This window comes from Micropterus salmoides, unplaced genomic scaffold (genome assembly GCF_014851395.1).
Source record: "Micropterus salmoides isolate LMB-PRFRI ecotype aquatic unplaced genomic scaffold, ASM1485139v1 Ms_hic_scaffold_12, whole genome shotgun sequence".
In the NCBI taxonomy this organism is placed as follows: domain Eukaryota; kingdom Metazoa; phylum Chordata; class Actinopteri; order Centrarchiformes; family Centrarchidae; genus Micropterus; species Micropterus salmoides.
The window spans coordinates 15,567,822-15,584,842 of NW_024040263.1; the positions used below are offsets into that span (position 1 = coordinate 15,567,822).

At 39.9% G+C, this 17,021-nt stretch overlaps 1 protein-coding gene across 5 annotated transcripts in view; it reads right to left on the minus strand.

Annotated features, from left to right (window-relative positions):
• The window catches only part of grin2bb (glutamate receptor, ionotropic, N-methyl D-aspartate 2B, genome duplicate b), a 103,178-nt gene that overhangs the window by 76,968 nt on the left and 9,189 nt on the right, over positions 1-17,021 (minus strand). For all 5 annotated transcript variants that reach the window (XM_038713614.1, XM_038713613.1, XM_038713616.1 and 2 more), the window contains exon 4: positions 5,922-6,611. In XM_038713614.1, coding sequence (XP_038569542.1) covers positions 5,922-6,611 — 690 coding nt within the window. The remainder of the gene's footprint in view (positions 1-5,921; positions 6,612-17,021) is intronic.

Sequence of the window (17,021 nt, forward strand, 5' to 3'; positions counted from 1 at the left end):
TCAAAGAGTGGTGAATCAGTTTTCACTGACAGACAGTGCTGTGTCTGTATAGAAAAAGGATTATTTTCTAAAGCAGTAAAATGGCAGTTTGTTCTTCTTCACAGTATTATGCTTTTCTTTCAATTGGAGAAATCACACCTCAAGAGAGCCACGGCACAGTGGCTCATTCATCCATGAGTTTTACTACTGACCACCTAACAGACAGTTTTTCACCCCAAGAGAGATTTCTATAAAACAAGCAAGAACATTAAGCCTCCTGCACGGTTTAAAAAACATGCAGAACAGTGTTGAATGGAACAACAAAATCCTTTGGGGGGTGGGAATCAACTTAAAGATGACATGACCGCACATGAGGAATGGTATCAGGATGCTCTGTGCCTCTGGGCACCTTGTTTGCAGTGAAAACAACAACTGTAATCTCCCCAAACAAAGGCAAAGAGGCCATTATCATTGAATACCAGCATGCTACGTTTCCACACACATGCACAGACACACACGTGAACAAAAGAACAAACACACACAGCTTAAGTCTCAACAATAGGTCTGGAAGACCTCATTAGTCTCCAGAGACGGAGTTGAGGGTGGGTCGGGGCCAACTCTGTCGTCCTATTATGCCAATACCAACACATGGCACGGAGTGAATTAATGGCTAAATGGAAGCGTGCAAATTGTTTGGTGCATAATGGGCCTACCTGCATCTGCCACTGATTCATTATAATGGGGTACTGGAAAGGAAAATAAAGCCAGGAGTGCTGCAAGGTATCAGGCCAGTTTACTTGGCCACACCATCTCCACTGAGACTGCGAAGCATGTGGACTAATGTGGTTTAAAGATCGTATGCCATAAAAAGGACAAGTGCGTTCAATGTTGTTCTAAATGGAAATGAAGTAAAGGACTTCAGGAGGATTCAGAGCAGAATTGATTAGACATAATTGTGGACTCACAAGGAATGGGCTTCGCAACCTTTAGGGAATTGAGTTATTGATGCTGGAAAATCACTCACTCGCTATTTCGCAGACAAGCATGTGCACACACGGTTAAGTTCATACAACGCCCTGCCATGACTCTATGGGCTTCATTTTCCACCTCACCCACTCAGCTCCATTGGAATTTCTCTCACTCATTTCTACGCTCTTCAGTCCCCTTTATTCCTTAGAATAGATAGATAAATATTGACCAGCAAGATGGAAGATTATCTTTAGCTCACAAGACACAAAATTAGGGCTGCACGATTTTAAGAAAAATTCATATTGCGATTATTGTGGACAATATTGTGATTGCGATGCGATTATAATGAAACACATGGTAGGCTACTATGAGTCTACTTGCTTAATTATCAAAGGAATGCACGAAATACTGACATTTTGAAATGTGTATTTCTCAACTTGAATAAAGTTAAACAATAAACAATATTTATAACAATAACAAGTAAAACAGATGTAAAACAGAACAAGGGGAGCAAGTTGCTCTACAGAGGAGGCGGCTACAAGCAGCAAATAAGGGCACACTGGCATCCTGGCACCGGCTCAATGTACATCTGTCTGATGCAGAGTTTCTATCCACAACCTAGAGGAGGAACTGTACATGAGTGAGTAATGTTTAGTTAATAGTTTGCTGTTAGTATAACAATAACATATTAAATACTACATTCATTAGAATTTCATATAGCCTAATAGTTTTAGTTCATTTCTGTGGGATGTTTTTATTCATTAAATCTTCGTGCAAGCAAAAGGCTCTTCATTTGTCTCTGATTTGTTAAAGCTAAGTACTAACTTGTCAATAATCATTTTGTTTGACATTTAATGATTTGCTGTAGCAAGTCAAAACTTTTTTTAATGTCCTGCCCCATCCAGGCTGTGATTAGTCGGTTAACGAAAAGTGACTGATAAGCATGTCGGCTTGTCGGCTTGTCGACTTGAAACACAATTGGGGTGGCCAATCATGTAAGCCGACGATCAGACTGGAAGTTGCAGATAGGAATAAGAACCTTGTTTACCATATATAGCTTTGTAGCTATAGCTATTTTTGCTATTGTTAAATTGGGATTTTTTTATCAGTATTTTAACTTGTGCTGCAATCACAGATGCATTATGTCAGAAGCTACAGCAAGTTGGGGGAGGAAGGAGCCATATCGTTCCAGAGCTGATGATGGAAGTGAGCTATCTTGCTCATTGCACATGCAGTACAGGAAGTACCAATCGTATACAATTTTACAGTTTCAGTTCTGCCACAAATTGATGACTGATGAAACTGATGATAAGCTCTTTGTGTTAATGGCATTTTCTAACTGTCTTATCCACAGCAACAACCACAATTGCTTCTGCTAAAGTTCAAATTCTTTGCTGGACCAATATCAAATGTTAAGCCTCACATGAGCAACATAGGCATGTCATGCCACTTGACAGCCATCTTGGCAATGCCTTCGGGCAGCTATTTTGGGCTAACAAGACCAGGCTTCTATCTGAATGAATGGGGAGAGAGCCAGGACTGCACTTTTATTGGTCTAGAATCACCAGTAAAATCTAATAAAAATTGCTGAAAAAGTTTGACGACCTTGCCCCAAAATAAGGTTTAAAAAGCATTTTTCCCGACTGGTTATACTTCTATTACGCAAGCCTCACTACTACCACGCATGCGCAGTAGAAATAAAACAGACCCTTACGTCAGTGGAACCACACAATTGGCTGAAATATGTTTCCCGCTTTGGCTGTGGAAACGTACAGAATACAGAATATAAGATTCTTCATTGTTTTTATTTTGGTATTGATGTCTGAATCCAGTTTCTACCTCCACAGTACTTTTAAAGGGATAGTAGTTAAACACAGACTCTTTCCTTGCCAAAGATTTAGGATGGGCCCATGTGTGAAATTAAACAATGAGATAAATGGGATAACTTGTAATTTGATAACTTGACATGGACAATTGAATATTTGAAGTAACTCTTTTTCAGAATCTCCTTTATATTAATATATTTTGTCACTATGTTTTCCTTCTCCTTGTGTAGGTGCAACTAATGATAATTTTCATTAAGGAGCATTTTTCCAATTATTTTCATGATTAGTCAATCAATCGTTTGGTATATAAAATGTCAAAAAATAGTGAAAATTTGAATTTCCTAAACTCCAAGATTGAGTCTTACAATAGCTTGTTATGTCCAAATTCCAAAGATATTCCATTTACAAAAGAAAACAGCAAATATTTGAAGAAATGGAACCATAGATTTTTTTTGACATTTTTCCCTAAATAAACGTATGATTGCGAAACAGAATGTGACACAATAACCATTTTATCTAGATTATCTTGCTTTCATAATCATTGGAAGCCAAAATCATAATTGAAAAATTTTACATAAAAAAATTGCCCAGCCCTATAGTAACACTCTTCACACTGAAATGCAATCCATCTTCCCTATTTCTCTTTCCCTGTGTTTCCACCTCTGTATTTATGCTTTAATCTACTCATTCATCTATTCAAAACCTTACACACACACCCCCCGTGACATAATCCCCGTTCTCGTCTATCACTCTGCTTTCGTCAGACTCCGAAATAATCATTTATTTTCTCTCTCCCACTCTAACTGCATGGATACTGTATGTAGAGAGAAAGATATAAGCAAGTGGTTGCCATACCAACCGTGTCCACCGCATTCAACTCCTCATTCTGTGTGTGTGTTTGTGTGTGCGTGAGCTGTGATTAGGAAGAATAAAGGGTTAAGGAGAACGAGCCAAGTGAACGGTATTCACTGACACGGCGAGGGGGATGACAGAGATTTCCTAAAAAACTGTGTAGAACATCAAAAGATGTCTAACACAGGTAGCCTCCCCCTCTCTCCCATCTTTTCTCTCATGCACTGTATTCCCTCGGCAGTGCCTTTACATGTTGGTACACTCTTATCTACACTTTCCCTCTTGTCGCTCTCAGTTTGTGCCCTCTGTTTCTCTGTCAGCTGCAAAATGCGGTAATTGTATGTTGAGCAAAATCCTCATCCTCCTTCACACCCACACAAGACGTGTTATTTCATAACCTTCACCCCCTCTCCCTCTCTCACTTCCTTACTGTACTCTCTTGTTATCTCCTCCTTTATCTCTACATTATATCACTCCGTTGTTCTTTTCATCTCCTTTCCCATCATCTCTACCTCGATCAGGTTCTTTGTCCACTATTGGATATTTGTCGAACTGACGAAGAAGAGGCCCCGAAGGTTTTATGAGTGCTTCTGAACCTGACACACAGCCTGAAGACCACCTGAGGAGTCACCTTGCTGTGGAGACATTAACGCAATTCTCCTTAAAACTGGAGGTTTTTTCTTTTTTAATCTTACTTCATTCAAGTTGAGATATAGCCTTGATTTAAATGTTCTGTGAAGCAACTGGTGGATCTAATTTACAGATTATACCAGTTTGCTTTAAGGCTCCAAAAGTCGCTTATTATCCACCATAATTGCTGCAATTTATCAAACATAACTAGTTTTAACTGGGGCATTTAGTAAGCTTATAATGACACTAATAAATATGATTGTCTAGATACGTGTCTTCACATTTAGACATGCACGCCATTAATGTGTATCAGTAATTGCGAGAAATCATTTTGTCTAATTATCATGCAGATTTATGCAGCAAGGTCCCCCAAAATGTAATGAGATCCGGTGACTCTACAGGAGTAAACTGCAGGGGAAGAATGAAGTTTTACCATATTGTCATGACAACACAAAGTCCTCTGTAACATGTACAATGGTGGCTAAACAATGACCAATAGACTGCAAGCAGATAGTCCAGCAGTGTTTCGATTGTACCTTACTCCTTAAACCACGGAGTTTGTACTTTGTGAAAAATCATATAGGATATTTTTGTTGGAAGCCAGTAGTCCACAGTCCATTTCTAGTTTCTTTCACAATCTGCTGAACTACTATTTTCAAGGTCATGAATGGATTTTCACACAGTTGTAGGAAACATCTTGAATCTACTCAACCTATATCAATTAAACTAAACTAAATATCCCTTGTAAACCAAACATATAGTACATTACCGATGCCATTAATCAAACCAAAGAGGCAACTGCAAAGAACCTCTGCTGTACGTCCTATTCTCTCCAAGCTGCATCAAAAAGCTAACAAAAACCCAACCTCAGTGTCGTATGGATTCTGTCATTCTTCTGTGAGGGACTTAAACACCACTAAGCCTATTAACAAAACATTATTTAAAGATTTCAAAGCCATTGTTCCATTTCTGGATCATAGATTCTCCTCATGCAGCCTGGTCTGTGCCAACAACTGTATCCTGATCCCACAGAGATGTTCTTTTGACTTGTTATGTACTCTTTTGTTTCACACTGTGAGTCCTTTTAGAGTTGAGTCGACTCGCTGCCAGGAGCTTCAATATGACGTCAGGCTCACAGAGCAGGTCACTTAACAGCAATATCAATCAGCAGAGAGGCTGGGTTAGAATGAGAAGCAGCACTGAGGGAGAGGCTCATCTTAAAAAAGTGTGAGAGACAATTTTCTCCCCATTTCCTTATGACCTTAAATGAACCAAAAAGCTCATACTAAATATCCTAAATTAAGCTATTATGATGACTATACTGGATTTTGTCACCAAAAAACCCCAAGTAGATAATCTTAGAAATAAAAGAGTATGTTATTTGTTTTCTGTTAGTGAATCTTGATTAAAGCTGTTGCAGTTAACATGATTTTGCAGGTTTTTTAAAGGTGGCTGTTAAATTTAATCCAGAGATCCTCAATGCTAAGTATTTTAATAAGATTTCCAAGAACATTATTGTAAATATTGCTGCCTGAAGAAGCAACAAAAAAACATGTCAATTCGCTTCACTTATTACCATCAATATATGAAATTATTGATGTACAGTTCATAATTGTGGCAAGGTGTTATCCCCCCCATAAAAGAGCAAACAACCACTTTTCCTACCTTGGCAGCCATAACCATGGAGGAACCTCCCCTGATGCCCAGGATGGGGATGTGTGTCTGGGCAGAGATGAAGTCCAGTATCTGAGCGATGGCCTCCTGGTCTGTATCGTCACCGAACACTACGCCTTGCAGAGAATTCCTTGTCATTTGTGCGCAGATTCGATTGATGATACTCTTGGGGTCGGTCTCGTTCATAGTGACCACCTCGACTTTTGGAGGGTAAGGGATGTGGAGGAAGTCCTCTTTCTCAAGTCCAACCCCCAGGGCTACTTCACTAGAGTTGCCCACCAGGATGACAGCAATACTGAGTGTGTTGATCAGTTTGGGACTGATTGGGGGAAGAGGCGGTAAACCAGGAGAGTATTGAGGAGGGATGACCGCACCCCTCTGGGTGCCGCCTCCCCTCTGGCCACCTTGTCCCCCTGGGGCACCTCCAGGCCCTGTCCCTGGACCTCCACCCCTGCGAGACTCGCAGACGGGCAAGAGGAGTATGGAGACGAGGAGCAGAGAAAAGGTCAAGGACAGGAAGGGCAGGGTCAGCCGAGACTGAGGATAAGTATGATGACAGGGCTGGTCTGGAGGAGGAGGAGGATGGGGGGAGGAGGAGGGGAAGACAAAGCGCTTGTCCTGAAGACGGGAGGGAGAAGGGTAGAGGCTGACAAGCATTGTGGAGGAGTGTAAAAGCCGTCCCTGGAAAGGGAAAGAGAGACAGAGAAAATTACGTAAAACACTTCAGATTTGACCAAAAAGTGAAAAACATTAATGTGCACAAACGCCTATGTGTAAAAAGCGGCAACCTAATTTGCTGGGTAAATATCAGAGATGTATCCATAAAGACTTGTATTGTATGTTGGACGATAAGTAACAAATAATTGCAGTACAGAAATTTCGATTTAGGAGCAGTATCACCATTTACCTAGTTTGTTTTTTCAGTTTATTTTTTCAACTGTATGATGTCCAGCTCAGTACATATGTTGGTCCAAATTCTATAAAAAACAAATACTGATGTTGGTATATGTGTCAAAAGTACTGTAGCTGTGTTATTTTACACCTCTCCGGCAGTTTAATGCTCAGCAATTTCATCTAAATTGTGGAGGGACTGCGGTTTTGCCACTGTTAGTCATATTCGTTGGTCTTTCTAGAAAACAATACAAAAAGAAATGATGCATATCAATTTGATATTTAGGGGGAAATGTCGACTGAAAAGGTTGCTACAATAGAGATGAGCATCTGTTAAGTTTATTCATTTGAGTGGCTGCAAAAAGAAATCATGTGAAAAGAAATAACATATGAAGCAAGCGCTAGGCCTTTGTATGAAAAAAGCTAGATGAAATGGTTGAACTACATATATTAAATCAATCTCCTGCTAAATTGATAATCAGAGCTTGCGCTATTTTTTAAATATATGTTGGTGTATATATGAATGTGTTAATTCTTCAGTTTCTTTTTCCTTTTTCTTCTCATCTGATGAATCCACACTGGGTATTACAGAAAACTTATTCTGTAATTACACCATTGCTATTGGCTCGATGTTATGGATAACATTAATAAAGAGTACTTTAAAATTCCAATATTGGATCAGGTCCTCACACTGAGAGAGGCCTGTAAGCACTCATAGAGTGACAACGCCACATCCATTTCACTGTGCTATAACTTCCTTGGAGGAACCCTGTGGCCCGTATCAAAGAAAGAGCGGGAAAGAGATAGTGTGTGTGTGTGTGTGTGTGTGTGTGTGTGTGTGTGTGTGTGCGTGTGTGTGTGTTCGTGTGTGTGTGTGTGTGTGTGTGTGTGCATGCATGTGTGTTTTGAGAGTGTCAGGACAGCACTGGGTGCATTTTGACAGATTGACAGCCTCACAGCTTCATGGACTAGCTGCCAGGCTAAGTGACCATTAGACACTCAGACTGAGTCTCTCTGCTTCTTTGTCTCTCCGTCTCTCTCCCTCCCACACTGCTTTCATTTTTTTCTCCCTTTTACCCTCCAAATCTGTTTCCTTTCAATTGCTCCCCTTAACCCTCTGAGATCCCTTCGGCGTTCTTTGAACGCAACTGCAGGCCTATTATTTATTATTATTGCTATTATTTACTGCTCCTCTATTAGCAGCTATACAAAGAGCAGTGGAGCAGAGTACAGAGGAGAAATAATGGAGGAAGGGGAGAGGAGAAAGACATAGAATGAAAGAGGCGGAGTGAAACATATAAGCAGAAGGAGGTGACAGGCTCGACGAAACACAATTAGTCATAGCCTGATGTGAAAATTGTGGTTTGTTAATGTGTGCGTATGTGTGTGTGAGCAGAAACATACTAGTGTATCGGGAGTACAAATTTGGGCATATTTTCTGCAAAGATAAAGACAAGGAATCTTAATGAGAATATGTTCATGCTCATATTTTAAATTAAGCACAGAGGGGCACTTTAGGAGAGGGATCGATGAAGGGCAGAGTTAAAGGCTCGTTCCTCTTCTTCGCTCACACCTTCGCTAATTTTTTATTTATCAAGCTCCATCATGTGTTGTGAAGCTGATCCAGTCAGCACCAAAAACAAAAGTCCAAAGAAACCCGAGCAGAAAGACAAGTTGTGAGGAGATCCAAAATCTTACAGAGGTAGAAAACAGAAAGTGAGGATCAATCTGTGAAATAGGGCGAGCACAAAGAGAAGAGGCCGGACAGTGTGGAAAACCAGAAGAGGAGGAAATGGGGTCTCCACATAAAAAGCAGTCTGTCTAAAAGGTCTAATTATCAGAGGTTTGTTAGACTTAATTGCAGGTGCACATGCTAATTGTAAACGAGCTGAATTTTCCACAGTGGAGCCGAGAGAGAGAGAGAGAGAGAAAGGAGGAGGAGGAAACGAGTGGGAGGAAGGCAGCAGAGAAGAGGAGAGAGAAGAGTGGGGCGAGGGAGAGAATAAATAGAGACATACACAAAAGAGATGGAGGTGGAGGAAGGAACAGCAATAAGAAAAAGGGAGGTGTGGAAGGGCTACACAGCTGAAGAAAGATGAAAAGAGGACATGATTAGCACAGGATGATAAAAGAAGAGTCAATGGTGGGGAGGAGGTTGAAAAAAAACAAAGAGGAAAGAAATGGTCTCAGTTCACAGTATGTTGAGAATTAAAAAGATGGAAATTCTGCAAAGGTACTGATGAATCTGCTGAGAGGGGCCACGGGAGGGAAACTATTTGGGAAAAAAAACTTTAAAAATAATGCAAAAAGTGTGACAGTAAACAAGGGAGCAGAGAGAGAGAGAGATGTGTTTCTGTACAACAGCAGTGCTCGGTTTCCATAGTAACAATTCAAATATGCCTCCACATAACACCCGGATGGACAGGAAGATACACACAACTCACACTAATTCATGTAGTACACTACATGCAGTGTGTGCCCCCTCCTAATAATACACAATTTACTTTTATCTAAGCAGGCGCATATCGCTGCGCCGAATCTCACCAGCAAAAATAAAACGTTTGTAACATAAAGTAAATAGCACAGTGCCTTCACACAAAGGTGTGCATGCACACCCACATACACACATACAAGCTAAGTTAATGCACTCCTGCAGATAGAGATGATCCCCAGCTACGCCTTTTAGTGTACCTCAAATTAAAAATGGATCTCCAAAAGGGTTACAGGCAAACAAACAGAAATGACATGATGGAGGGAGCAAACAGACTGAACAGGAGCTGCTATGACATTTGGACCAATCAGACCTACATACTACATCTCCACTGTCGTTAATGGTGCACAATTAATAACATTTAAATGGAGGGTGTCAAGAGTGGATCATATACTCCCAGCATAATAGAAGTAAACCACCTAACAGTGCGTCAAAAAATCCAAGTTGACATGTGAATTTATGTCCTCTTGTGTGTCCATTAGAGCACTTACACAGTAACATTACAGTAATGCATTGCAGGGAAAACATGAATAAGTGGCCATGAATGGCTACACAACACACCCACATGTGTCCATTGCTTTTATCCAGTAATTTGCTGCAGACGTTGAGTAACCTTCTACCTCGTGCTGCCGTAAAGACGCACGTGCAAGAACACTGAGCTGGCAAAACATATGCACTGTGTAGGTCAAGTACTGAGCTTATATGGCTTCTGTTTTTCCAACATGAAGACGTGTGTGCCCTTACATGTGTCCGTACATGCACAGAGACATACACAAGTGTGGTCCATGTACATCAGAAAGGAGGCTCTGGGTTGAGCTACATCATGCTAATAAGACGGAGGCATCAGTCATGTCAATGGCACAAACCACCAATAGAATAACCAGAGCTGCTTGAGACGTGTAACTGCACACTCTCACATTCATGGACTTCCAATCTAACGATAAAGACTCCACATGATCAATCAAGCCATGAGCCATGTTCCTTGATCATCTCGTCCCCTGTCAGTTCCCACAGTAATAAATATGTGTGGACTGTAACAGTCAGATGTTTTTTTTTTCTGGGATTATACTGCAGAGGCTCCAAGCAGCAGCTTGAGAGACATTAAAACTCATGCTATTTAAAACACACGTAGGCCATCATTATCAGCCTCTACTATATCCCTGGAGACTTTATGCGGTGGGCTGTGCTGTATAGCATTTGAAAGGCACTGAGGATAACATAAGCTGACAGGCATATCTATTAAGGAGCCCATTTACATTCAGTGGGTGGTCAGTTACAGGTAAGAGTGATACTTTTGTCATCTCCACTAAAACACACAATGCATCTGACATGACTGATAAATAATAACAAATCATACAAAAAACAATGTGCTTTAATCCATTATAAAAGTCATTTTAACACTGCTATAGCTTTAATATATACACACAGTGTGACCTGACAACCGTAAAAAAAAAAAGAAAAAATCTTTGAGAGTTGAGTGTTTTCATTTAATTTTAAAGGTCTAGATATCCCCTGGAGAGATGCCACAGCAGGTGACAATGTTTGACATTTCTTTTTACTGTTACAACTCAAATATATCATCAATAATTCAAAAATGTGCTTTATTTCATTAACCAGAGACTGGTTTTCCAACACATCCGCCCAACCTGTTTCCTAAGTCAAATGCTTAGTAGTTATTTAAACTAGTGACAAAATCATCAGTATTTTATTGATTATTATCTCTAGTGTTAGCATGCAGCAGCATCCAGGTAAAGGGCCCTTTTAAACAACACACCTAACCTAAGCTAACCTAAACATCAGAGCAGTAAATCAGCAACTGTCTCATACACCTCAGTGTTCAGAGGGGCCTTGAAAACACAGTAAGAAGCTGTTATTCAAATTTAGATGCAGGTGACCTTTACAATTAGATAAAGGGGAGCAGAGGAAAAGACAATCACATTTTGTCGACTTTACAAAACACAGCAACCTCTGGGTTTAAGAAAAAATGTTGTTATATCTATAGTTGTGACAAAGATTAGTGAAAGATGAAGAGAGTAAAGTCTGAATCCCACTTATCCTTAACCTTTCTGTTTGCTCTTATTCAATAAAGAATCAAAATATTTCTGGTGAGGGGATGGCCAAAAGTCTTAAGAAAAACAAGGGTTTAAATCACCTGCACCAAAACAAAAATTGGTTGTTTTTGGTGACATTCATGCTGATGTGTCAGTCAGAGCTGTGTGACATTGTTGTGTTCAGTCAGGTAATCAGGCATCATGCAGGTATAATGACTCTCCTGCAGGGGTGGTGGAAGCCAACACACGTTCTATTTACATCCTCTGTAATTATTCAATTCACTCCCACAAAGTCAACTGTCAAAGTGAGCTGAACATTTTTCTGTTATATATACTGACACTCCACTATACCGCCACGATCATAATTGAATAAAAATAGACTATGCTGCTGTTGAAAACTACTTTAAAAACATATTGTGGCTAACAATCACATTAAAGGATTAAGTTGGTATTATTCTTTATTTTAGTCTATATTTTTCTTATTGGTACCACAACAAACAAACCCGTTCTCATTCCCCAGTCGTCAGATATGGACGCATGGTCAAGACCCACTGGCGTCAGTATGTAAGGCACTGGGAAACCCCTTAGCGTCATAGTTCAACGTACTGGGGGGAAGCCCTGTAGCGTCACTTTTGAACACTAAAGGTATGTGTAGGATATTTACCAGAAAAGTCAGAGTAATAGGTAATTCGGGTAGAAGGGTAGGCCAGAAACTGGACTTTCACGCAGGAGACTGGGGGTGTTTGTTTCCAGTGTGAAACAAAAGAGTTGTATGTTTTTATTTAAGTTACGTACGTTACATAAGTTGCGTAAGTTATACATATAAGGGACAGTAACCAACAGTGCGTATCATGTAGTATTATTGGAGTCGTAGAGTAATCTTAATCTAATACAGTATTCTATTGAATAATCTGTCATCTCACTACTATCTTGTAGAAAGATAGAATAGCTGAAAGAAAATCACTAGTTTATTGAAGAGGGGTGTTTCATTAAGGACACTTTAATCTGGTCAAGAATCCCCTCCATGCTAATTGCACCTATAATGAGACGCACTACGGAGCGCTGCTGTCGTATTGAGGCTGCCTTGGTTCTCTAAATAACATTATATGGTCTCTTCATCAGAGGCCAATAAACTGACCAAGACAGAGAGCACACACATATAAAACTGCAAGTGCACACATACACATGACCACACCAGTGCGACACACATACATGCAAAACCAAATATACACACTCAGAGGCATAAGGATGAAGAAAACGAGGCAGGTCTTCATTTTGAGTCTTCATTACCTCATTGAAGCCATTTTTTCAACTGAGGTTATAGCTCCTGCTCTGGATTTAAAGTGGAGTGTCCCCCTCTGAAGAAACACAGGGGCCCCCACATCCTCCTGGTCCACAACAATTAGCTATGAAACTGTTGTGCAGCACTTGTAGACCTATGCCATGTCTCTGCAATCTATACAGTGTGTCACGAGAGTCCATACTGAGAAATACTATTTGGTTTGCAGCTTGTTTTTGTCTTTTCTAGAGGGTGTTTTAACTCAATCTGACACAATGTGTTAGCCCTCTTTATCTGAAACAGGGCAGTCTTTAAAGTGCCGGTCACACGAGCTCTTTTCAGCCTCACCCCGTAATGTGTTTTCTCAGGTTTCTTTAACTGGTGTTTCAGAAAAGCTGAAACATAGACATGTTTTCTATTCACATTCTTATCCAATATGGTATCACTACTTTACTGGTGGCAGAATTTGAGCATTTAAGAGCTACTGCTCTCTTGAGGTCTTGATAGCAAGCCAGTGGCACCAAAGGCTCATGAGACAAGTTGTAATGAATGACATACTATCCACTTTATCTGTTTCATAATTCCATTTAGGCCACTGAGGCTTCACACTGGCCCGAGACCTCTGCAGTCTCCCACGAGGCGTCCTCACACCTCTGCCAGCACCTGTAGCTGTACTGCCTGCAAGCAGGCCCCTCTGTGCCAGGCCGTGTCATTGTGTTGAGTTTATTCAAGTGTTATGCTAATAATATATCCAGGCTGTTATATACTGATAACAAATATTAAAGAAAGCACACTTTTTATGTGTTATAGAGCACGTCTAAACAATCATATGACACTTCAGTCACCACAAGCCCCTCTGGGCCCAGTTTTCATGGGTGTGAAAAGGACACAAGGACACAAATCACATGTAAAACTACTACGTGTTGCTATTTTTCTGTTCTCAAAATGCATTTCGGGCCATTTGTTTGATATGGTTGTGTCGTGCAGAGTGTGCAAATGAGGTATTTTGTGATTTTGGATCAGATCTGTTTTTCAACACATCACATCTCATCTTATGGTAGTGATTCCATAAGAGAAACCCACATCCAATCAGTAGACGTATTTAGTCCTACATCAGAAATGAGGACCATGGTTGTATTTTTGGCAAAATCTCTAGTGAGCTAAATATCAATGGGTGATCTTTACCAGTATTTGTGCATCACTGTCTCACAACATTAAACTCAAAAAACAAGGAAAACAAGGTCACTGGGTTTAAGTGTCCCAACAAATGTAAACTGAACTTAAAAAGGCAACATAACCTGGCTTTAGCTTTGTATTTGTGGCACTGTATATTCACATCTTTTAACGCTGAATCTACCAAACTACATGATTTTCCTAATTGGAGAACCTGGTTTGCACTCTCCTCTCCGTTGTGTGAGCACACAGAGCACACAAGGCACCATTGTAATCCGCACTGTTGTTTTAAAGGTGTGACAAGTAATGTGACTGGCTGAGCATTAATTATTAATTATTACCACACCTTTCTCTATATATTCCACTTCACCAACCCATTTTGTGCACAGCTTGATGTCTGTATCTTTGAACAACAATAGCAAGTGTGTTCAGTTATGCACTTATTGACCTTGAGAATGTGACATAGGGCTGATTTCTGTGATTGCAATGTTAAAAAAAAAGAAGAAGAAGACTCAAGAGTGTTTTCTAGGGTACAGCCATAAAATGATCTTGGCCACTAATGGAGAAAATCACTTAAAATACCAGGTAAAGTAGAAACAGACCTTTTTAATTTTGTCATTTTAGTTTTAGCATTTCTTGTTTATAGTTATTTACTATTTTTTACTATTTCTTTTTACATGTATCAGAGTATTATATTTATTACTTGTTTAATTTATATAAAGCTTCTGTGTAATGACTAATTTACCATTCATGTCTATAAAACAAACTCAATAAATACGTTAAATTTAGCACCTACAGAGTTGTTTAGGTCTGGACTGGAACCAACGTCTCTCCACAGCAGCAGGCCGTGGGTCTCCATTCTTTATCAAGTCTCTCAGATTATTGGCCGAAACCACTCTCATATATTATCATCACAACCTCACAAGATTATGTGAGCAGTGAATCAATCTACATTTTGGGCTTTCATTTAAGAAAGGTTTTTTTAAGTTCTTTTCATCAGTAGATCCACTTAGATTTAAGACTCATTGCTGATAGCCCAAGATGTACAAATGATTATATCCTCAATTTGTTACTTTTTGTTAGCTAAGGTCTTACGAAATCCTTTGTATTTTTGATTTATAAAGAATTCAGTTACAACTGTTATAGTTTTGCAACGGGATGAAGCTCAACTAATGTTATTTCTTTGAGATTCAGGAGCTCCATGGGCAAACATGCATTCATGTACAGCTGCAAGAGTGAGAGAGATTTTAAACTTGGCTAAGAAATGGTTATAAAATAATCGATATTAAGTCTGTTTCGAACATTTGTGTGCTCGGTCTGTTTTATAGCTTCACTGTTTTTATTCTCTACACTTTTAAATATACAGCCAGTGGACTATTATCTACACCTGTAAAATCTAATGCAATCCAATACAAGAGCTCAAAACTGATCTGGCGGTGATATTTATTGGTTTTGGAGATTGTAATCTAAAATGTCAGAAAAAAGTTAAAATTTCATAGTTTCCTAATGTGGCCTTATGTGGCATCTTCCAATTTCTGGTGTCCAAAACCTAAGGAGTAACAGAGACGATGGGGCTAGGTCAAAAGGGATGTATTGGTTTGAAAATGGACTTGAACAATCATCAGAATAGTTGACAATTGATTTTCTAATCACCTCAGCTCTTCATCCAACATGAACCTGGAACATTTATTTCAAGATCCAATCGCACACACCTAATCTCACACAAACAAATCTCACACAAACAAATCTCAGTAATGTAAGCCTACACACTCCCATCCACTTAGGCCTAAATGCGGCAGCAGAGCCCCAGACACATGGTTACATGTCCTCTTTTTCTCTTTCCTCACCATCCAGTTTACCCCCCTGCTCTACCTTTCAGCCTTGCCTGTCACACTGATCACCTGTTCCTCTGCTTAGTTAGAAATAAATGACTGAAAACTGCAGCTCTTTCCCGCTGAGTCTAAGTTGTTCTTTCATGTTAGAGTCTCTATATGTGGAGGGGTAATTTCCTCCTCACCCCTGCAGATGTCTGCTCTCCAAACCCACTCCCAGTCTCAAGTCACGGATAATTAATTGAGAAGTTGCCTACACTGAGGATCATATGGGCAGATTCATTGGCGCTTGGAAGAGGTTAGCAAACACAGCCACTGGCTAATAGCGCTGCTACAAAGTTGTGAAATATCAACAAGACAACAGAGAAAGCGGTGCAGAACATTTAGATTTCAACATAATAGTTTTTCTAATGGTTCCCTTATGAAAGATGGAAATAAAAACAATAATTTCAGTCTTACTTCCAACAGGTATTATTATTGATGTATGGCAGTTTACACAAACGAAATAGCCGTCAACAAGATCGGAACCTGTCAACATTTTCTCCTAATTAAGTCTGTTGATGACACAGACCCATTTCTTCTTCTGATTCAAACTGATGCTTTTTGTTCCTCTTCTTTCTTTCATCATTCTCTCTCCCTCTTTGAAAACATAATTACCATCCCCTCTTATCCAAGCCATGTGCATGACATGGTTTCTTTCCTTTTGAGAACAGCATCATCAAATATTGCTCTCGTTCAGCTATCAGACCCTCCATCGGTTCCTCTCATCTCTTCACCTCGACCCTTTTCTCAGCCCGTAGGTCTTGTCTTTATCAGAATCTTCCATCTGTTTGAAAAATTATATGAAATACTCTCACTTTCTACTCTGTCTGTCAATGGAAGAGCTTCAAAAGGCCTCCCTTTGGCTTGGCGTGAAAAGTGACGGTTTCTGATGAAAGTTCTGCGTGTGCCAGCCCAGACGTTCTGATGTCATTAATGAACAAACACAGGGTGAAAGACAGATCTATACAGCAATAGCTACAGTTTATATTGTGTTCAGTTCAAGCAGAGCCTGCACAAGCAGATATCAGCGAAAGCTGTGAGTGCCTGCTGACTTCAGAAACAAATCAGCACTAAGAAGCACACCAAGAAGCTAAGCAACACGGGTAGAGGCGGCATCACAGTGTTGGGCCCCCTTTTCTCTATTCTTAGCTCTTCCTCCTTCTCTCACAGTCACACATGACTAGGTATAGAAGAGGAGAGGTGGAAGAGGCATCTTGAGTTTCTGTCTCAACAAAAATGGGATGGTATTTACAATTTAATAAAACACTGTATGTCTGGACTGTCTTTTTTTAACTACCACAAAGAGTGATGTGAAGAAGCATTTTGGATTTG